The sequence below is a fragment of the Pipistrellus hanaki genome, assembly GCF_964339955.1.
Source record: "Pipistrellus hanaki genome assembly, chromosome: 5".
NCBI lineage: Eukaryota > Metazoa > Chordata > Mammalia > Chiroptera > Vespertilionidae > Pipistrellus > Pipistrellus hanaki.
This window is the reverse complement of record NC_140507.1, coordinates 7,074,650-7,096,524: the sequence shown is the minus strand read 5'-3', so window position 1 is coordinate 7,096,524 and position 21,875 is coordinate 7,074,650. Positions and strand designations below refer to the sequence as shown.

Below are 21,875 nucleotides of genomic sequence, written 5' to 3'. Positions count from 1 at the left end.
AGGAGACTCTCCAGTCCTGGACAAACCCGGACCAGAGCCCAGCCCAGAGCCTGGTCTGTCCTCAGGCTATTTCCTTCTGTTGGCAACACCTGAGCACACCGGTTCTGGCATTGCCCATCACTTGCTGCGTAGGTTGAACACACGTCTTAGCCTTTCTGAGCTTTCGGTTCTTCATCAGCACCATGGTGATGATGGCAGTTCTCCCCCATGGGAGTGTGAGAAGTAAATGAATTGTGACTTATAAAGCGCCTAGCCCAGCACGAAGGTGAATGCATGTTAGGAATACATTTGCTGTGCATGTGCAGCAATGAACTTGGACATGGGGACTTTGAAGAGTGGGGTCGCCACCTCTGCATCATTTTCTCGGGGGAGGACTCTCCAGCTCCACCCTGAAACAGACCCAAATTCCGCTCTGAGTGGCACGGGTTTGGCCAACCTGAAACCCCAACGAAGTTTGAGCCAAGTGAGCCTCCTCGGTGTCACCCGCCGTGAATTGCATTTCTCCCCCCCACCCCCACCCCTTGTCCTGAGTGGGTCTTTGGGTTTACAACCCCAGGCGCATGTGAGCATAGAGTCAGGTTCTGTGGGGTTTGATTTCCCTAGGTGAGGAGGAAGCACCACCTCCTCCTTCCCTCTCCCTCTCCTCCCACCTGTGCTTAACACCAAGCTGCAGTGCTGACAGCATGTTTGGGGGAGAGACTGTGCTTCCAGGTGTGTGGGAGAACCTGAGAAGAGGGAGGGAATGCGCTCGTAGGAGGGGCCGCATTGCCAGGTTGTTTAGGGAGCCCATCCCGTACCAATGAGCTCCCCGGGAGGAGGGATGTGGCCTGTTGGAATGTGACTCCTGCGGGGGAGAACGGGGTGAGCAGAGCAAGGAGACGTGGGATTGCTGGGGGTGGGGGCAGGTGGTAAATGTGGTGGTTGGGGTTGGCCCTATTGGAAAGGCAGCATCGGAGAAGACTCTGAAAGATGAGAGCCTGGGGAGACTTTTCAGGACGTGCACTCCAGGCGCTGAGATGAGTGTGCACCAGGCATGATGGAGCAATAGCAGAGGCTGGAGCTGAGGGAGCCGAGGGGAGAAGGTGAAGTCAGAGAGACCTCGGGCAAGGGTTCTTAGAGACCATCAGGAGGACTTAGGCTTTTTCGTGGAGAGAAATGGGGAGGGGCATGGCATGTTCACCCCGGAGGAATGACAGAGCCTGCTCCATGTTTGAAGGCTCCTTCAGGCTGCTGTGCTGATCAGGCATGTGGGGTCCAAGGTGGGAGGCCAGCTAGAAGTCCTCCTGGGAGAGTCCGAACCATTCAGTGGGGGGCAGGACCCAGGGGCAGGAGGTTTGATTCCCAATGCAAGAGACTGGAGCTTGCCCTCTAGCGGGAGAAGGGCAGTCTCACTCTGAGTGCACAGGGCTCTCTTTGGGGCTCTCTTTGAAGAGCAGACACCTGAGCCAAGGAGCTCGGGAGCCAGAGGACTCTGCGTTCCATGCACTCGCAGACCCTCCTTTCCTTCCATCGCGAGCCAAAGCAGGGCAGCACCCCACCCGGATGTCCTGTGCAAAGTTCATGATCATCGCTTGCCCATCCAGCTGATCACTCTATCTCTAGCTGCTCAACACACCCACTGGCCTGTCTTCAATGTTCCCTTAAATACATGCCCAAAAGAATGGGAGGATGGCCAAGACCGGTTTGGCTCAATGGATAGAGCGTCGGCTTGGGGACTGAAAGGTCCCAGGTTCGATTCCGGTCAAGGGCATGTACCTTGGTTGCGGGCATATCCCCAGTGGGGGGGATGCAAGGGGCAGCTGATTGATGACTCTCTCTCATCGATGTTTCTAACTCTCTATCTCTCTCCCTTCCTCTCTATACAAAATCAATAATATATATATATAAAGAATGGGAGGATGACTAGGTGGAGCCATCCACATGCCAGGCACAGTGATAAGCCCTTCCCATGGGTTTTCTCCTTCAGCCCTCACAACCACCCAACGAGATTGGTATAGGGGTTATCCCACATGATATCTGAGGAGCCTGAGTGCAGAGAAAGGGCAGGAGCTTATCCAAGGTCACACAGCGAGGGCATTTGAAACTAGATCTACCTCACTCCAACACTGGTCTTCTAAGTCACCACGTGGGGGGTTCACCACTGACGAAGTGTGGGAGGACATCTTTCTCGAACCCACGCAAAGTAGCTCTGGGCCTGAACCAGGGGACCTTCCCAGGCTCCTGTCTGCCTCTCCTGTTGGATTCACACCCACCCATCCATTTTCTTTGGTTCTCTTCCCAACATCCTCCACGGCCTCCCGCCCACGATGATTTCAGAAGCCCTTGTTTTTGTTTCCACCCTAGATGTGAAGAGCTGGCTTGTGATGTTCGGATTTCAGCTCAGCAACATAATCCCTGGCTTCCCGAGAGCCAAAATGTATTTCGTGCCACCTCCCTATGAGCTGTCAGAGAGTCAAGCCAGCGAGAATGGACAGGTAAGGGGGAGTTCCTGCCAAGAACACGAAGGACTGTCATCGTTTCCTTTTGCAAACAGAACTGCATAGGAGCCAAGGGTACGTGGGCAGAGGGGGGACACCGGAGCTGGGTATAAAAGATGCATGAATCGCGATGACTTTCCAGGAAAGCCAGAGTCGATGCTGTCACCGGGCTGGCATAGCACGCATTTCTTCAGCACCTCGATTATGGCCTTAATTGTGGTATCATGATCTGTTCAGTACATACCCTTGAGTTACTCCTTGATTAACAACAGCACAGAAATCTAGCATCCACCTACCGTCTGCATTGCCTGTAATATCGTAAACCTTTCGGCTTTTATGGGGCGTTGTAAAACGATGCTTTGCCGTTTCTGTCCCATTAAAGCATATTTTTATGCCCCACATAAAACGTCAAGCTTTTATGGCCCAAACGTATACAGATTGAGTTTTCAGTACAGAATCTGTCCTTGGTCCTCCCGATGATGACTGAATGGTGGTCATTTTCCATGTGGGTGCAGCTCCGAGCTCCGCCACCATGGGGTGGGTTGGGTGGGCAGCAGTGTCCAAGAGCCCCCGCCACGGAACCGGCGCTCAGCACCATCAAGGCCTGGAAGGTCCTAGCTGCTCTGGAGAGCTGTCCGGACTGTGTAACGAGAGCGATGAGGAGGAGCCACTGGGTAATTGAGAACAGCCTTCTCTCCATCCGCCCACTCAGGGACTACTCAGCAGATGAATAGCCATCATTTCTCTCATTTATCGAAGTGCCATTACCTCCCAAACACAGCCTCTCCCATTATCCCAGCCTGTCCCCCAACCACCAATGGAGACAAGTTGTAATTTGTGAGTGGAGAACGGAAGGCCGCGGCAATTTCCTCCCTCTGTGGAGCCGGGGGGGGGGGGGGGGAGGGGGGGATCCAAGGCAAATGACTCCGAGCCGGGGGACCGTCCCTCTGGCCCACGAAGCCAGGTGCACTCAGACATTCATGTGCTCACAAACCACCTAGCCCAGTGGTTGGCAAACTCATTAGTCAACAGAGCCAAATAGCAACAGTAGGACGATTGAAATTCCTTTTGAGAGCCACATTTTTTAAACTTAAACTTCTTCTAATGCTACTTCTTCAAAATAGACTTGCCTAGGCTGTGATATTTTGTGGAAGAGGCACATTCAATGGGGCCATAGAGCCAGCCACATGTGGCTTGTGAGCCGCAGTTTGCTGACCACAGATCTAGGGTGTCTGGTTAGAATGTGGCTCCTGAGTGAGGTCTGAGATTTCTGTTGTGTGTTTTTTTCTACCAGGGCGGGCCCAGAGGTTTCCCTGCTCCCAGCCCTACTTTGAGTAGCAAGGTCTTAACCTAAGGAAGGTCATGAATATCCAGGACATTGGCCTCAAAAAAAAATCTCAGTCACAGCAGCCAGGTTCCCAGCTGCTCAAACACACCCCCCGCCCTTCAGGCCAGGACACTCCGGGGTGTGAAGTGGGCAAGGCAGCTGCCAAGCCATCGGAATGCAGCCACCCTCTTCCTCCTCCAAGGAACAGTCCAGGCGAGTGGGCAGGCCTGGGTGCGGATGCCAGCAAGGTGGCAAACCCCCATACTATCGTTTCAGTTAGGGGAACAGTTCCAGCAGTCAGGCCACACCCCCCTAGCCCTGGAACCGCCATCCTGTCCCAGTCTCCAAAGGTAAGCTTTGCCCGGCCAGTGTGGCTCAGTTGGTTGAGCTTTGTCTTATGCACCTGGAGGTCACCTGTTTGATTCCCAGTCAGGGCACATGCCGTGGTTGTGGACTCGTTCCCCAATAGGGGGCATGCAGGAGGAAGCTGATCGATGTTGATGTTTCCCGTTCTCTCTCCCTCTCCCTTCCTCTCTCTGAAATCAAGAAAAACATATGGCCGAAACTGGTTTGGCTCAGTAGATAGAGCAACAGCCTGCGGACTGAAAGGTCCTAGGTTCGATTCCGGTCAAGGGCATGTACCTTGGTTGCGGGCATATCCCCAGTAGGAGGTGTGCAGGAGGCAGCTGATCGATGTTTCTAACTTTCTATCCCTCTCTCTTCCTCTCTGTAAAAACTCAAACTATATTTTTAAAAAAAAAAAAAAAAAGAAAGAAAAGAAAGAAAGAAAACATGTTTTCAGAACAGTCAGTGCATGTCATCAAAGACGCAAGCCTCGCCAAAACCGGTTTGGCTCAGTTGATGGAGCATCGGCCTGTGGACTGAGGGGTCCCGGGTTCGATTCCGGTCAAGGGCATGTGCCTTGGTTGTGGGCACATCTCTGGTGGGAGGTGATTGATGACTCTCTCTCATTGATGTGTCTGGCTCTCTGTCTCTCTTCCTTCCTTCCTTCCTCTCTGTAAAAAATCAATAAAATATATTTAAAAAAAAAAAAAAAAAAAAAAAAAAGACGCAAGCCTCAGGCTTGCAGGGAGGCCAAGCTTTTCCCTTGCTGACCCTTCTGTGCCGAACTTCCCGGCCCGTGCCAACCGTCTCAGCTCTCGTGTTTTCTCCCGCCCGCAGCTCATCACCGGGGTCCAGCAGACGACGGAGAGGCACAACCAGGCCTTCCTGGCCCTAGAAGGGCAGGTCATCACGAAGAAGCTGCACTCCAGCATCCGCGAGAAAGCCGGCCACTGGTTCGCCACCACCACGCCCATCATCGGCAAGGGCGTCATGTTCGCCATCAAAGAAGGGCGGGTGAGCACGGGCGTGTCCAGCATCGCCAGCGAGGACAGCCGCAAGGTGGCGTCCGTGCTGAACAACGCCTACTACCTGGACAAGATGCACTACAGCATCGAGGGCAAGGACACCCACTACTTCGTGAAGATCGGCGCGGCCGACGGCGACCTGCTCACGCTGGGCACCACCATCGGCCGCAAGGTGCTGGAGAGCGGCGTGAACGTGACCGTGTCGCAGCCCACACTGCTGGTCAACGGCAGGACTCGAAGGTTCACCAACGTCGAGTTCCAGTACAACACGCTGCTGCTCAGCATCCGCTACGGCCTCACCCCCGACACCCTGGATGAAGAGAAGGCCCGCGTGCTGGACCAGGCCCGGCAGAGGGCCCTGGGCACCGCCTGGGCCAAGGAGCAGCAGAGGGCCCGGGACGGGCGCGAGGGCAGCCGCCTGTGGACTGAGGGCGAGCGGCAGCAGCTCCTGAGCGCGGGCCGCGTGCAGGGCTACGAGGGCTACTACGTGCTCCCCGTGGAGCAGTACCCGGAGCTGGCAGACTGTAGCAGCAACATCCAGTTCCTAAGACAGAACGAGATGGGAAAGAGGTAACACGATCGCCGGCTGCCATCCCGTGTCCGGATGGCTGGGCGGGAGTAAGTGTCCTCTCCTCTCCTAAGGAGACGAAGACCTACCAGGGGGACGGAGGCCGGGCTGCTTTGGGGACCGGTGGCAAGCAGGCTCACATTTTTTGAGCCCCGATGCTGCTGGCCAAGCGACACGTCCCACCTCCCAAAGCAGACTAAAGCCCGGCTGACAATTTCCGAGAGAAAGGAAAACAACCAACGACAACAACACACACAACAAACGAATGAATGGATGAGCGAACGAACACACACAACGTTCCGAGTTCCCCTAACATACGGCCCGCTTGTTCTGGGTCTGTCTACACAGGAAAGAGACACGAAATGTCCAAAAGGAACAAAAGAGAACACACACACACACACACACACACACGCCAATAAAACGGAAAAGCAAAGCAAACACACGTCTGAGAAACAAAGAGATGAAGGCGAGCAGGCCTCCCGTGCTATTACCTCACTGACTCACAGGTGAGCGACGCCGAGATGGCATCCCCGGACCCAGGACCACCGGCCGAGGAGACCCCATCAGACTGCTTGATGGACAAGCTACTTTACCGGCGTTTTTTCGTTTCAATACAGGTGCATTTAAAACACGACTTGGGGGGCGATTTGTGTGTAGCGACTGGGGGGGGGGCATACACGTGAAAGAGTGAGCACTGGAAATACTTTTTAAAGAAAAATTTAAAAAAAAAAATAAAATAAAAACATGAGGGGGAGGGGGAGCAGAAAAAGGAGATTCCTTAATCCAACGTCAAAGCGAATCAATACCTACCGTTCAGCTCTTAACGCTCAGGCCCCGGCACAGCGGGGCCTGAGCCAGCCTATGGGAGCGCAGAGCATACCCTCGAATTCAGAACGGCGGCTCTGGCCCCCACAGACGAATCTCATCCTCCTTTGTCTTTGAAGATTCCATTGTGGACAGTAATCCGCAGTTACAGGGTGTAGTCCGTCTAGATTCCGTAGTTCGTGGGTTATCAGTTGCAGTAGAGGTGTGGCATCGTGACACTCTTTTGCTAACGGGCACCACTTCCAGATCACCCTGTACATACCTGAGCCTCGAGGCACAATCACTGTTTCCGATTTAAAATTCTTAGTGTGTTTGTTTGGTCCAGAAACTGAGACAATCACATGACAGTCACCACGAGGAGAGAAAAAAAGAAAAGAAAAAAAAAAAAACTAAAAAAAAAAAAAAGAAAAGAAAACCCATCAAAAAAAAAAAATAACAACAAACAAAAATGAGTTTTAAAAAAAACACACAAAAAATGTCTAATAAGAACTTTGGTACAGGAACTTTTTTGTAATATACATGTATGAATTGTTCATCGAGTTTTTATATTAATTTTAATTTGCTGCTAAGCAAAGACTAGGGACAGGCAAAGATAATTTATGGCAAAGTGTTTAAATGGTTTATACATAAATAAAGTCTCTAAAACTCCTGTGGACACTGGTCTTCTGTGGAAATGCTTTGAGGCGAGGACACGGTGAAAAGCTGCTGGAGAAAGGGGGACGCGCTGGTAGGGTGAGGTTCTGGAGGGGCCTTTGCTGGAGGCATCTCAGCGCCCCCAAACTGCTCTCCATTCTAGACTGTCTCTCCTTACACCTGCAGCCCCCTCATGAAACAGGTGGGCTAGAGAGCCTGGGTGGGACCCACGGGAAGTGAGGACCCCCAGACCCACCCAGGCTAAATGGGTCCCTGCAGGCCCCCTGGAAAGTCAGGGTTCTCCCTGCTAACTCTGAGAACACCTTCACACTTTGGGAGACATGCATGTGTTTATATGGTTCTGTGTGTGAGTGTGTGTGTGTGTGTGTGTGTGTGTGTGTGTGAAGCATGTCTAACTTGTGGCCCACGGGCTGCCTGCCTCATTTATTTGGCCCGTGTTAGCCTTTGAGTTTGACATGCTTGGTGTACTATGTGTTTGTATTTTCTTCCAGATTAGGTCAATTTGCTTCCAAATGTGCACTCTTAGGACAACCCAAGTAAGAAGAGGATTGAGGATTTAGGATTTAGATGAATTTTTGTGCACCAATCCTAGTTAGATGATCATTCAGAGATAATATTTATAGGTGCCGAGAGCAGTGCTAAGTGCCCTGCACACAGTACTTTCACTTAATCCTCACCTTTTATTCACTCACCATCATCCTACTGAGCTGGCCAGGCCCCAGGTCCCGTGCTCCGTTGTGGAGACAGACGAGGTGAATACACATAAACAGGGGTCCTCACCTCTTGCAACTCATGGTGAGGGTTGCAGAGAGACAACAGTCAAACAATGACACGAGGAAGTGAAGGAAATGACAGGGGTGTTCGTGCCGAAAGGGACAGCCTGATAGAGCTGGGGATGCACGTGACTGGGGATGTAACCTAGCCTGGGAATGCCACACAAGTTGCTGAGGTCTGAACGTGAAGTAGGAGGTGGCCAGGGGAAGAGGAGGACATGGGTTCCAGACCGACCGGGCAGCGGCATATACAAAGGGCCCGAGGTGAGACTGTCGGCTGGGCAGGTTGACACAGGACAGAAGATACAAAGATTGGAGGCTGCATTTTTTCAAACGAAACACAAGAGGGAGCCATTTTCATTTCACCAACAAGTGCTCTAGTGCTGGGAGGACAGGCAGGGGAGCCACCTGGTCATCTGGGTGAGAGGAAGGAATAGGCTGCTGGCCACTCACCCCAGGTGAAGGCCCTCTGGATGGCAGAGGAAGAAATGGGAGTGAACTTAGCGGACAGATTGCAAAGCCTTCACTGCGCAGGTGAGGGAACCGGCCAGTCATCCCCTAGCTGGGAAGTGGTGGAATCAGGTTCAAAGTGGATTTCAAAACCTCTCCAGGGCCCTAATCGGTTTGGCTCAGTGGATAGAGCGTCGGCCTGCGGACTGAAGGATCCTGGGTTCGGTTCCAGTCAAGGGCATGTGCCTCGGTTGCAGGGACATATCTAGTGGGGGCGGGGGGGGGGGGAGGCAGGAGGCAGTTGATCGATGTTTCTAACTCTCTATGCCTCTCCCTTCCTCTCTGATTTTTTATTTTAAAAAATCAATAAAATATTTTTTTTTTAAACACCTTTTCAGGGCAGTCTCTCACCCCGAGCCCCTAAGTCATGCTGCCTCCCGGCCATCTCGCCAGGCGGGTGTTTCGGGTGGAAGGAAAGGGGGAGAGAGGCTTATGCGCCCTGTCAGCATCACCAACAGGCCCCGCAAACCCGGGCCTGGGCCTGTTCCAGAGACTTCCTCTGTGGAAGCACACGCAAACCCTGTACCCAACTGTGGAGGGTTCGGGCCGTTATCCTTCAGGGAAGAAGCCGGAGGGAGGCAGGAAACAGCTGCTCCGTGTGCTCGGGCCCAGCCGCCTTGTTCAACCTGGCGGGCATCAGGACCACGTGGGCGTGACCCCACAGAACAGCCTCCAGATCGAGTCCTGGTTTCGTAGAAGCTACAGGGGGCACTGACAGCCGTGTCCTGTCTCCCGGGGGTACATGCAGCTATGGGGCCCAGCGAGGCAGGGAGCTGATCTCAGGCAAGAAGCCAGGGGGGCAGCCGGCCGAGCCCCACGTTCAGGCAGGAAGACCGAGAGGGCTGGACACCTAGCGAGGCTGGCACAGGATCATGTCGCCCGGATTTTTTTTTTTAAATATATTTTATTGATTTTTTACAGAGAGGAAGAGAGAGGGATAGAGTTAGAAACATCGATGAGAGAAAATCATTGATCAGCTGCCTCTTGCACACCTCCCGCTTGGGATGTGCCCGCAACCAAGGTACATGCCCTTGATCGGAATCGAACCTGGGGCCTTTCAGTCCGCAGGCCAACGCTCTATCCACTGAGCCAAACCGGTTTAGGTGTCACCCAGATTTTACTGGAACCTGAAACCCTCTCCTGAGCCAACCATGTCTGAGTGATCTGTGGGTGAGCCCCGGAGGGAATGTCTGGCCGCTTCCAGGAGTATTTGCACACTGACATAGAATTCTAGAAGGTGGCACAGGGAACAAGACAGGGGACAGGTGCCCTTGGATGGCAGCCCACCTGGGAACAGGCTGTCACTTGACTCTCTGAACAGGGGGACCTGGGCAGGTCCCAGTGTATCCATTAGGCTAAGTAGCAGCAGCCGCTTTGCAAGACAGACCCAACGTTAACAGACAACCAATTGAACCCTCGTTCATCTGTGGCCTTCGGCGGGTCAGCGATGGGACTTGGTTACTGTGCTCAGTTGCCCAAGATCCCAGCTCCTCCCATTGGTGGCTTGGCCTCCTTCTCGGTGGCCCTCTGGATCTTGGATGTCCTCTCCATCCTGCTGGGGTTGATGGGAAAGAGACGCAAGGTCACATGTGTAATGATTTCTAATGGCCCCACCTGGGAAAGGCGCACATCTCTTCCCCCCGCCCCCCCGCCCCGCGCACACTCCGTAGGGTTGTGGGTACTGGAACCCCAGTGCCTCCACGAGAGACTAGAAAATGGAGCCAGACTCTGAGCCCAGGCCGGGGAGAAGACGATGCTGGCGAGGCCAAGCAGTCTGCACACAACGCAGCATCCGCGAGCCTCAGTTTCCCCCGGGGAGGCCTGGCAGACAGAGCTGCTGGGATGGTCAAATGAAACACTGCCTCTATCGTTGGCACAGGTAAGTACTCAGACGTGGTGCGATTTTTTTTTTTTTTTTTTGTATGAATTAGTGCTTTATTCCTTTTTTGTTTTTTGTTTGTTTTTTATTGTCTAAAGTTTTACACTTGTCTTTTTTTTCCCCCCATGCTGGGTTTTATTATTATTACACTAGAGGTCTGGTGTATGACTATCATAAACTTAAGTGGGGTGGTGTTCTCCTCAGCCCGGCCTGCGCCCTCTTGTAGTCTGGGACCCCTCAGGATGTCCACTCGCTGGCAGTCAGACATCCCCCGAGGGGTCCTTAGTGCTGCAGGGAGGGCGGGCAGGAGAGGCTCTCTCCCCACCCCCACTGTGCTTGCCAGCCCTGAGCCCGGCTCAGCCAGAAGCCAGGCTCGCTCCTCCTTAGTGCTGCCGTGGGAGCACACTGACCACCTGGGGGTAGCTCCTGCATTGACCGTCTGCCCCCTGGTGGTCAGTGTGCGTCATAGCGACTGGTCGTTCTGCTGTTTGGTCAATTTGCATATTGGGGTTTTATTATATAGGATCTTTGCAGATGTTCTAAACATGGAAACTGAGGCATGGCCTGTTCATCACGGGGCGGGCATTTTCATCCAGGGTGTGGGGAGGCTGCCACCCCAGATACCGCCCCAGGGAGGTGACCAGGCACTCTCAGCGTGAGGCCCTTGCTCATGGCCTCAGGACCTCTCCGAAGGGGTGACTTTGGAGGGTTGGGTGTCTCAGTACCATGAAGACTGGCATCTGAGCAGGACACCCGTGGGGGCACAGTCCCCAAGCCCAACGTTGTCCCAGGCACTGTCAGAATCAGGGGATGCACAGGTAAGTAAAACATGGTCCAAAAGCTCTCCATCTAAAGCCGTGGTCGGCAAACTGCAGCTCGCGAGCCACATGCGGCTCTTGGGCCCCTTGATTGTGGCTCTTCCACAAAATACTACGGCCTGGGTGAGTCTGTTTTGAAGAAGTGGCATTAGAAGAAGTTTAAGTTTTAAAAATGTGGCTCTCAAAAGACATTTCAATCGTTGTCCTGTTGCTATTTGGCTCTGCGTACTCATGAGTTTACCGACCACTGGTCTAAAGTATGAAACAAGCTCACAAGCCAATCAGTAGGCTAAACACTGGCACAGAAGAGATGCTGAGCCCAGAGGAGAGGCCAGAGGTCTCTCCCGAGCACTGCAGTGAGGGGCTCTGGGTGGGAGAACCCCAGGTAGGGGTGGGGAGGGCACCAGGGGCCCAGAGGGGAGCGGGTGTGGCAGGAGGGAGACACGCAGAGCAATGGCTGTGCAAGAGGTCCCTGGTGGCCTATGAGAAACACCTGGGAGCTTCCTATACTCGGCCACGACCTCCAGGTCCCGGGCAATTAGATGAGAATGTCCACAGGTGTGGCCTGGGCACCGGCGGGCCCGAGCCTCCCAGGTGGCCTGCGTGTGCTGGACTGCACCCCACCCCGGAGGCACGTGACCTCAGACAGGCCGGGCAAAGAGGACGAGGCAGGAATGAAACCAGGCCCCGACGCTGGACATTCTCCTGCCGGCCACGCGGAGCCTAAAGGTTCTCCTAACTGCGGAGAAATCCAACTGGCAAGTCCTTTGATTGGCAAAGGGGGAGGGAGGAGCCGGGGTTAGCAAACACAGAGCTGGGAGGCTGCCGAGGTGGGAGGGCAGAGGGGGAGCGCCTCACACAGGGCCAGTGTGGGACGGGGTGGGGACAGTGTCTGTACGGCCTGGATCACCCAGGGCAGGATCTGGGGGCTCTCTTCAGGGTAAGCCTCGTTGTGCCAAAGCTGCTTCTTCCCCGCCGCACCTGGGAGAAGAGGAGCTTTTAGGAGAGGGTTTAAGAAGTCTAGCTGAGCCCGGCCGGTGTGGCTCTGTGGTTGAGCATCGACTTATGAACCAGGAGGTCAGGGTTCGATTCCCGGTCAGAGCACATGTCTGAGTTGCAGGTTCAGTCCCCAGTGTGAGATGTGCAGGAGGCAGCTGATCAATGATTCTCTCATCATTGATGTTTCTCTCTCTCTCTCTCTCCCTCCCTCTCTCTCTCCCTCCCTCCCTCTCTCCCTTCCTCTCTGAAGTCAATAAAATATATTTTTTTAAAAGAAGTCTGGCTGAGCACTAGCTGGTTTGCTCAGTGGATAGAGTGTCGGCCGGCAGACTGAAGGGCCCCAGGTTTGATCTGGTCAAGGGCATGTACCTCAGTTGTAAGCTCAATCCCTGGCCCCGGTCAGGGTGTGTGCAGGAGGCATACAGTCCATGTGACTCTCTCATATTGATGTTTCTCTCACTTTAACTCTCCCCCTCCCTTCCACTTTCTCTAAAAATCAATGGGAAAATATCCTCAGGCCCAGCTGGCGTGGCTTAGAGCGTTGACCTATGAACAAGGAAAACACGGTTTGATTCCCAGTCAGGGCACGTTTCCAGATTGTGGGCTCCATCCTCAGTGTGAGGATTTCAGGAGGCAGCTGATCAATGATTCTCTCTCATCATTGATGTTTCTATCTCTCTCTCCCTCCCCCGTTCCTCTCTGGAATCAATAAAAATAATATTTTTTAAAGAAGAAAAGAAAAATATCCTCGGATGAGGATTAGCAACAACAACAAAAAGTCTAGCTGAGGCTTACCTTCAGGGGTCCTCGGGGGGCCTGAGTCAGGACTTCCCAACAAGCTTCTGGCCTACGGTGCCTACACCCAAGCCCCTGAGGCTCCTGGGCAGCCCGAACCCTCCCTCCAAGGCCCAGAACTGGCACTCTGGGTGTGAGGCAGCCCTTGAAAAGCCAGCTCTAGGCGGGATCTCTTCCCAGAGACTGACTTCCATCTATTCCCAAAGCTCCCTGCTTCCCCAGCCTTGGCGTTCTCTTGGTAAATGGTAAGTTTTCAGTTGGGCCACTAGGTGGCAGCCTTTCCCGTAAAAATCTGGGCGCGGCAGGCCGGTGTGGGGAAGGTGATAGGCAGCTAAATAGATTGAGAAGCGAGAGTTCACAGAGCCTCTCCCCTCCCCCCCTTCACCCAGATGCCTGCCTGCCTGCCTGCCTGCCTGGCGGGGACACCTACAGTGGCTCCAGACTTCACCGAATGTCCTCTGGGGAGGGAGGGTTCCCTCAGTTGAGAGCCCCTGCTCCTCCCTCGCTTCCCCCAACCCACCCAGACCCCAGCCCTCGGAAGTGAGAGGCCTGTACAAAGTTACACAGCTCACCCCCTAAGGAGGCATTCAGCAGTACTGGGGTGCCCACCCCGATTCTGCCCCTCTTCCAGGGCCCACCACCCAAGAACTACCCCAGTTCATGAGAACTGACTGCTCTCCACCCGCCCTCCAGACCCCCCTCTGCCCCAGACCTCCAGGCAGAGACACTGAGCGTCTGAGGACAGAGCGGCTGCCATCTGTCCAGTGGGGGCAGCCCACAGTGTGTGACAGTGAGTGTCAGAGCAACCCACATGAGAAATGACAACGGTGAGGAGGCTCAGGGCCTTCCCCTTGGGCTTGGGGGGAGGAGGCTAGGGCCTGAGATGAGAGGGCAATGTCCCATCTCCTCCCTCCTGTCCTGTCCTGTCCTGTCCTATCCTGTGCTAAGCCCTCACCCTGGTGTTCTCAGCCATAGCAGGGATGTCTACCCCGTGGAAATATGCTGCCCAAGCCAGGTCACACGGCTCCCAGGGGAAGCCACACCCAGCCACTGGGCCACAGACACAGGCGCACAGAGCCTGCTGCTCGCCTGCATGAGTGACTTCTGAAGTGGTCCCAGTTCCTGGGCGGGCAGGGAGGTCTCCTGAGACCGTCCCAGCCAACGTCCCCTCCTGCGTCCGCCACCTCCACCCCCTAAGGTGGTGTCCCTGACACAGGCTCTAAGGACAGCCCAGAGTCTTGTCCCAGGAACTCAGCTGAGAACCCCCCCCCCCCCCACTACCCAGCCCCTGGAAAAGGGGACCATGCACAGGGCAACTGAGGCCGGAGATGGTGCAGAGACCCTGCTCGGGAGGCCAACAACCACCCCGCGAGCTCTTTACCGGGCCTGGGAGACGCAGGCCGCAGAGAGCGAGGCAGGGGTGTCCTTGGAAGAAGGCCAGCACAGCGCGTGGGGCTGGGGAGGGTTAAGCAGTATATGTGGAGTGGGGGACTAGGAAGAGAAGCATGACGAGTGTGTGTGTGTGTGTGTGTGTGTGTGTGTGTGTGTGTTGTGTGCGCGCGTGCTCGCTGATGTTTGTATTCCAAGCAGCATCCCTGTTGAAGGGGAGACTAAAGAATGTCCCCTGCGTGTTGGGCTTAGCAACACACGGTACTTCTGTGGCAAGAGCCACCTGCTCTGCTGGCGGCTGCCCAGAGAGCAGTCTGAGCGTGCAGACGCACACCCCTCCCTGCTCCAGGCACAAAACACCTGCATCCAGAACACACGCCCGCATCCCACGTCCTGGAGCTCCACTAGGGATGGCGAGGGGTGGGCCCAGGGCACTGCAAGGGAGGAAGCTCAAGAGCCAGCCTGCAGCCCGGTCACCAGCCTCTGCATTCTGCACCCCCACCCCCACCCCCGGAGCTCACAGAGCACCTTCCTTCACCCCTCGAGGCCTCACTGGGCTCACTGTTTTCCATCTTTCTGGCTGCGGAGCTCCATTTGTGATGTGAGCCCCGCTCACGCTTCCCCGGGGGATGCCTCCCAGATGGAGACCACGCCACCACCTGGAGCAGGGAGTTCCTGCCCCCCTGCCCGCGGGAGGGCTCTGCTGCACAAACCCAGGCCGTGGACTGTGCCCCTGGGATGGGATTTGCCTCCCACCTGCCCCGAGAATTCCCATGCCCAGTCTAGCACGCCGAAGGCACACCTCTGAACCTTGCCCCTCCGGGGAGGGCGGGAAGGGGGAGCCACGTTACTTGTTAACTTGCTGATTGGACATCCGTCTCTCTCAGCTCTGGAGCTGAGCGTGGGCACCGCGGAGAGGAGGGCTCCAGAGAGAAGGGCTCCCGGTCCTCATGCCCTAGAATGCCAGCGATACCAACCTCCGTTCAGATGGACCTAGAGCTTGACCAAGCCCTCAGGTGCAAGCTCTCATGCGCAGGTGCAATCTTCACTATTTCCTTTGCAGGGAGGGAAGTGATGTTATACCGGCCACTCTGCAGCCTGGGTTTGAATGTCAGGCAAGTCTGGGTCTGGATCTACAGGGTTAGATATGTTTATTGAGGCTGGAATGAGTTCTGGTTGCAGGAAGTGCCACCTCAGACCCCAGGAGACTGAGATCAGGGAAGGGCCACGGGTCCCCCTCAATTCCACGCAGGCACCTCCCAGGAGATTTCGGTCCGGAGGCGGGACCATGGGTGGACATCGGAGGGACTGCAAGCCACCGCAGCTGAGCTCCTGCAGGGACATCAGGGAGCTGTCTGGATGGGTGGACCAGAGAGAGTCCAAACTCTGGACCAGGCCACAGTTGTGACCCAAAGTCATACCCACATCCATCTTCCTTTCCCCAGATTTGAAATATGCTAGGCAGGTTTCTCGCCCGTCTTTTTGGACTGTGTTTTCTGTACCTCTGCTATTCACATGTTAAGCTCTATGGGACACCTTTGGGGCTCAGGCATATGGCTCATCCAGAAAGAGACGGGTGTGTGCTGGGCTTCTCGGTGATAAAGCTGCTCCGAGCCCAACATCAGAAGCTCAGAGGATGGAAGTCAGGAGAGCACTCTAAGCAATGCCGTGAGGCCTCAGGCACCAGCAGCTGCTGAAGTGCAGGCAGCATTGATGGAAGCGTGTGTGTTCCACCATAGAAACCATGCTCCCAGAGATGAGTGTTGAATGAAATATAAAATATGGGCCTGGCTGGCGTGGCTCAGTGGTTGGGCATCAACCTATGAACCAGGAGGTCACAGTTTAATTCCCAGTCAGGCCACATGCCTGGGTTGTGGGGCTCAATCCCCAGTTGGGCATGTGCAGGAGGCAGCAGATCAATGATTCTTTCTCATCGTTGATATTTCTCTCTCTCCCTCTTCTTTTCCTTTGAAATCAATAGAAACATTAAAAAAAAAAAAGAAAGAAAGAAAAAAAAGAAAAAGAAATATGACATGCATACCCTTCTCATTACCATGGACCAGTTGTTCACCTTTTGTTAAAAATATATATTTTATTGATTTTTAGAGAAAGGAAGGGAGAGGGATAGAGAGTTAGAAACTTCAATGAAAGAGAAATATCGAGTGCCCGCAACCTAGGTACTTGCCCTTGACCGGAATCGAACCTGGGACTCTTCAGCCTGCAGGCCGAGGCTCTATCCACTGAGCCAAACCATTGGTCACCTTTGTGCCACATTTGAGTTCTGTCCCGCCCCACCCTGCTTCTGAAAAGCCCCAGTAGTGACTGCGCCATTTGGAAGTATGTGGACATCAGGATGCTTGTAGCTCCCAAGAACCGGAGGGATCGCCTCCGGGACGGGGACACGCTGATCCTCCACACCAGGGGTCCTCAAACTTTTTAAAGTGGGGGCCAGATCACAGTCCCTCAGAGAGCTGGAGGGCCGGACTATATGAACTACTAATTCCTACTGTAACACCTCGGCTGCGCTCACTGCCCAAAAAACCTGGAGGGCCGGATCAGACTCCTCTGTGGGCCGCATGTGGCCCGCGGGCCATAGTTTGAAGACCCCTGCTCCACACCGACGCGGTGGTGCTGCCTGCGGGGCATGGCAGTCACGTTTCCCCAGTTGTCCCGGAATGTTCTTGGTAGCTTTTTTGTTGTAACTCAGGATCCACTCATGCACCACACAGTAAAGAAAGACAACAGAGGCTTAGAGAAAGACACGTTAGATGAAAACTGAAAGGAAAATCTTCCCATGCAGAACCCTGTGATGCTGCATAATCCTCATTCCTCACCTCAAGTGGGAGAGCTGTTTCTTGGAGGGGCATCTGGGCTCCTAATTGTTCCAACAGATGAATGCCATCTGCTCCCTACAGGAGGGAAAGGATTAAGAGGTGGTGTCAAGGGGGGAGAGAGAGAGAGAGAGAGAGAGAGAGAGAGAGAGAGAGAGAGAGAGAGAGGGAGGGAGAAAGAGAGAGAGAGAGAGAGAAACATTAATGAGAGAGAAACAATTATCAGCTCTCTCCTGCACACCCCCTACTAGGGTTCAAGCTTGCAACCCACATATGCCCTGACCAGAAATCAGACTTCTTGGTGCATGGGACAATGCCCAACCAATTGAGCTACACTGGCCAGGAGAGGAGGCATGTTCTTTTTTTTTTTAATTGATTTTTTTAGACAGAAAGGAAGGAAGTGAGATAGAGGGATAGAAACATCGGTAAGAGAGGAACATCATGGATCGTCACTCGATATTTCCCACTGGGGATTGAGCCCACAACCCGGGCATGTGCCCTGACCAGGAATCGAACCAGTGACCTCTTGGTTCCTGGGTCGCTGCTCAACTGCTGAGCCACACTGGCCACCAGGTGTGGAGGAGTGTTCTTAAGAGGCCAGAGGTGAGGAGAATCAAACATTAGCAAACCACATTCACAAGCTCAAATGCGCCCTGAGGGGAGGAATCAGAAAGTCACCACAGGAAGGTGGTGCAGGCCAGCCCCTCACTGGGCCTTCCATCACATGGTAAGGACTTACCCCAACCCCAGTGAAGTGCCACTGAGGGGGGCAACAGGTATCCCGGGGCCTGTAGCAAATGATGGGGCGAGGAAGCCCCGGTGGGAGGCTGCGCAGGTGCGGGCGCTAAAGGCCTCCATCGAAGCCAGTGCGGGAGGTAGAAAAGCAGACATGTTTTGGAAATAGAATCCAAGGCTCGTATAGGTAGAACGTACATGCAAGGCCTCCAGCATGACACCCAGGCCTCTGTCATTCCGCTGATGACCTCAGCAGAGGGGCAGGTAAGCTAAAGCCTGGGGCCAGGGGTCTGTTTTGTAAATAAAGGTTTCTTGGCGCACAGCCACGCCCTTGAGTTTACAGATGGGAAAGGCTGCTTTCAGCTACAATGAAAGGGGTGAGTAGTTTCCACAGAGACCATATGGCCTGCAGAGCTGAGAGTATTTATCTGGTTCTTTAGTCAAAGACGTGTGGGCCTTTTGTATTCCATATTGTCTGCCTGGCCACTCCCTGTGGCTGCAGGTACACTCAGGGCTCTGAGGAAGTCCCACCGCATGGAAGTCTCTCTCCTTTAGGGAAGCCAACATTTCCCAGATTACTTGCTCCCAGACCATTTTTAAAGCTTTTTTTTTAATCCTCACTTGAGGGTATGCTTTTGTTGATTTTAGAGAGAGAGACAAGGGAAGATAGAGAGAAAGATTAATTAGTTGCCTCCCATGAATGCCCCAAGTGGGAATCAAGCCCACAACCTAGGGGTATGCCCTGCCCGGGAATCGAACCTGAAACCTTTTTGGTGAATGGGATGATGCTTCAAACAAATGAGCCACTTTGGCCAGGGCCCAGACGGTTTTTTTATTTTGACCCTGAGGAATGCATCTTTAGACACTTGCTTTAGAAAGATTGGGAGGTATAACGGAGGGGTAAAGATTGGTGAGAATACAAGCTATGAGATCAATTAAGACCATTAAAATTATAAGAATTTGACAAAAAGGCCTGAGCTAGGTAGGGCTTGGGTCAAAAAGCAGGAAGAGATGGATGATGGGAGAGCCCGCAGGCTCCTGCGTAGGTAAGTGCAAAGAGCACAGATGGAAATAGGAAGATGGGGCGGGGAGGACCAGGATAGGAGAGATCGGAGGGGGAGGAGAGGATTCCAGCAGAGACACCCTGAGTGCTGTTGGCTCCGACTGAGCAGTGAATGTCTGTCCAGGGGGTGCTCAGGAGGCAACCCATCCATGTTTCACTCTCACATCAATGTGTCTCTCTCCCTCTCCCTTCCCCTCTCTCCAAAAATCTATTCTAAACATCTTCAAAATAAATAAAGTGAAAATAAATGGACAGAGCCCCAGGGGCCTGAGGGAGTCCCGGCCATAGAGGAGGAAGAGGGTGGGACAGTAAAAGGACTCGGAAATAATGACTGAAAATGCTCCAATTTGACAGGAACCATCAAAGTGCAGGTTCAAGAAGCTGAGAACCCCATACCAAATAAACCTAAGCAATCCATGCCAAGACACATCAACTTCTGAAATCTAAGGACAGAGTAAGCGACCTGGCCGGTTTGGCTCAGTGGATTGAGCGTCAGCCTGCAGACTGAAGGGTTCCGGCTTCGATTCCGGTCAAGGGCACATGCTCCGGTTGCAGGTTCAATCACCAGTAGGTGGCGTGCAGGAGGCAGCTGATCAATGATTCTCTCTCATCATTGATGTTTTGTTTTGTTTTTTAATATATTTAATTTATTTATTTATTTATTTATTTATTTATTTATTTATTTATTTATTTATTTATGTTTAGAGAGAGGAAGGGAGAGCGATAGAGAGTTAGCAACCAAGGTACATGCTCTTGACCGGAATCCAACCTGGGACCCTTCAGTCCACAGGCCGACGCTCTATCCACTGAGCCAAACCGGTTAGGGATACACCGCCACTCTTAATTGTCATTCATTAACAGGAAGGTGGGTATTATTGCTCCATTTGACAGATCAGCAAACTGAGGCTCAAAGAGGTGCTGTCTTACGCCCAAAGTCACACATGGTCCAAGATGCAGAGCCAAGTTTCACACATGGAAACCCCCTCCCCCCCGCCCCAAGTGTTTCCCACTGCTCCACCCAGCCACCCTGTTATGTGGGCTTCAGCCCCAGCCTTCTCCTCGGTGCCTGGTGGAATTCACTCCGATTGCTCCTTTAGCATTCTTAGCACGAGGGGCCAAGCCAGGCGCAGTGGACAGGTAAAGAGCTTTCCTCCCACCGGTCTCTAGCAGTTGGGCTGGAGTTTGATGCAAGTGCCTGGGTACCATGGCGATGCGAGCGTTATAAAGCGCTATAAATACCCCAGAGAGGCTTCTCTCAGCCGCCGCCCCCGCTCCCACCAGGGCTCCTCCGCTGAGGCTCGTGTGGGAGAAGAGGAGAGCTCAGCAGGGACTCCCTCCCTTGGCTCACACGTCTTTCTCCTCTCCACCCTCCCTCCCCCCTTGAAACTGAGATTTCATCTCCTCCTCCTGCTGCTGTGCATAATTCATTTCCTCGTTGGTGAAAGACACAGCTCGCGGTCCTCAGTCCCAGTGGACTCTTGGACGGGAGAGTGGAAACCCTCCCTCTCAGCCCCGCGATATCGTGTCCAGAAGTCCAGTTCATTTAATGAATGAACAGGCAAAGAGGAGAAATGGGGAGAGGAGGCAGGCAGCACCGGGGCAAAATGCCCTCCCACCTCCCATGGCGGCCGCTCGGCCCATTGAATTCCCGGCCTGCTGAGTCCAGCTGCGGCCCCCGGTGGAGTTCAAACCCAGGTTGATCCATCTTCAGTTTAGAACTCAGAACGCCCACTTCACTCTGCCCCATTCTGGGCCTCTATGACCTCAGCATATGCCCTCCTGCCTCCAACCACTCCAATCCTGGCTGCTCTTCCACCCTCTTCCAACCGAAGTCCCTCCCTTGTTGGCCTGGTAGAGGCCACACTTCTGTGAATTCGCCAGTAAAACCCACTGGGAACCGAGTTGGCATCTTGGCTCTATTATTTAGGATGTGCCCATAGGAAAGTCACTTCTCCGAGTCTCCGTTTATGCGCCTGTAAAATGGGGTGAATAAGAACCAGGGTAAGGTGTCACGAGTCATAGACACTCCCATCCTGGCCAGTATGGCTCAGTTGGCTGAGTGTCGTCCTATGCACCGAGAGGTCACCAGTTCGATTCCTGGTCAGAGCACAAGCCTGGGTTTCAGGTTCAATCTCTAGGAGGCAGCCAATTGATATTTCTCTCTCCCTCTCCCCTCCTCTCTCTCTAAAATCAATAAAACGTATTTTTTAAAAAAAAGGAAAGAAACACACCTCCCTATTTGTAAACTAAGTAGGCAATACTAGACTAATTTCGCTTTATTTTCAAGCACTGGATTAAGCACTAAGGGCCCAGAGATAAATAAGAAACCATTTCTCTTGTCAAGGTTTCTGCTACCCTCATTTCCCCTGGCTTAGAACATGTTTTCCCAACCCTGAAAAAAACAAACAAAAAATCAAAGCATGTGCTCAATCACGAACTTCAGCTAACACAGGACTAAAGAAAGGGGGCATCGTCAGCTCAGGCACAGAGACATCACCGTGTGTGCTGCTCAGATGTGCGGGGTGAAGTCTCGGCATCAGGGAAATCCTCAGCAGAGGTTCCCTCAGCCTCCACGCTCTGGAAGCAAACAGCAGCTAGCAGGAAACGGCTGCCGACATGCCTGTTCCTTCTGAAAGCTTCGTTTCTCCTCCTCCCCATCTTGGTGAAATATGTTACCCTGACCCGCCGCGAGTCTCTGAAACACACGTGTGGAAACTGGTCTTTCTTTCTTTTTTTAATGTATTTTATTGATTTTTCACAGAGAGGAAGAGAGAGGGATAGAGAGTTAGAAACATGGATGAGAGAGAAACATCGACCAGCTGCCTCCCGCACACCCCCCACTGGGGACTCGCCTGCAACCAA

General features: G+C 53.5%; 1 protein-coding gene across 4 annotated transcripts in view; it reads left to right on the top strand.

Annotated features, from left to right (window-relative positions):
* TENM2 (teneurin transmembrane protein 2) overlaps positions 1-7,222 on the top strand; it is a gene marked incomplete at its 5' end in the record, with an annotated part of 1,050,472 nt that extends 1,043,250 nt beyond the window's left edge. For all 4 annotated transcript variants that reach the window (XM_084884006.1, XM_084884004.1, XM_084884005.1 and 1 more), the window contains 2 exons: positions 2,344-2,474; positions 4,987-7,222. In XM_084884006.1, coding sequence (XP_084740132.1) covers positions 2,344-2,474; positions 4,987-5,748 — 893 coding nt within the window. In that variant the 3' untranslated portion in view covers positions 5,749-7,222. The remainder of the gene's footprint in view (positions 1-2,343; positions 2,475-4,986) is intronic.
* Positions 7,223-21,875: the final 14,653 nt, after the last annotated feature.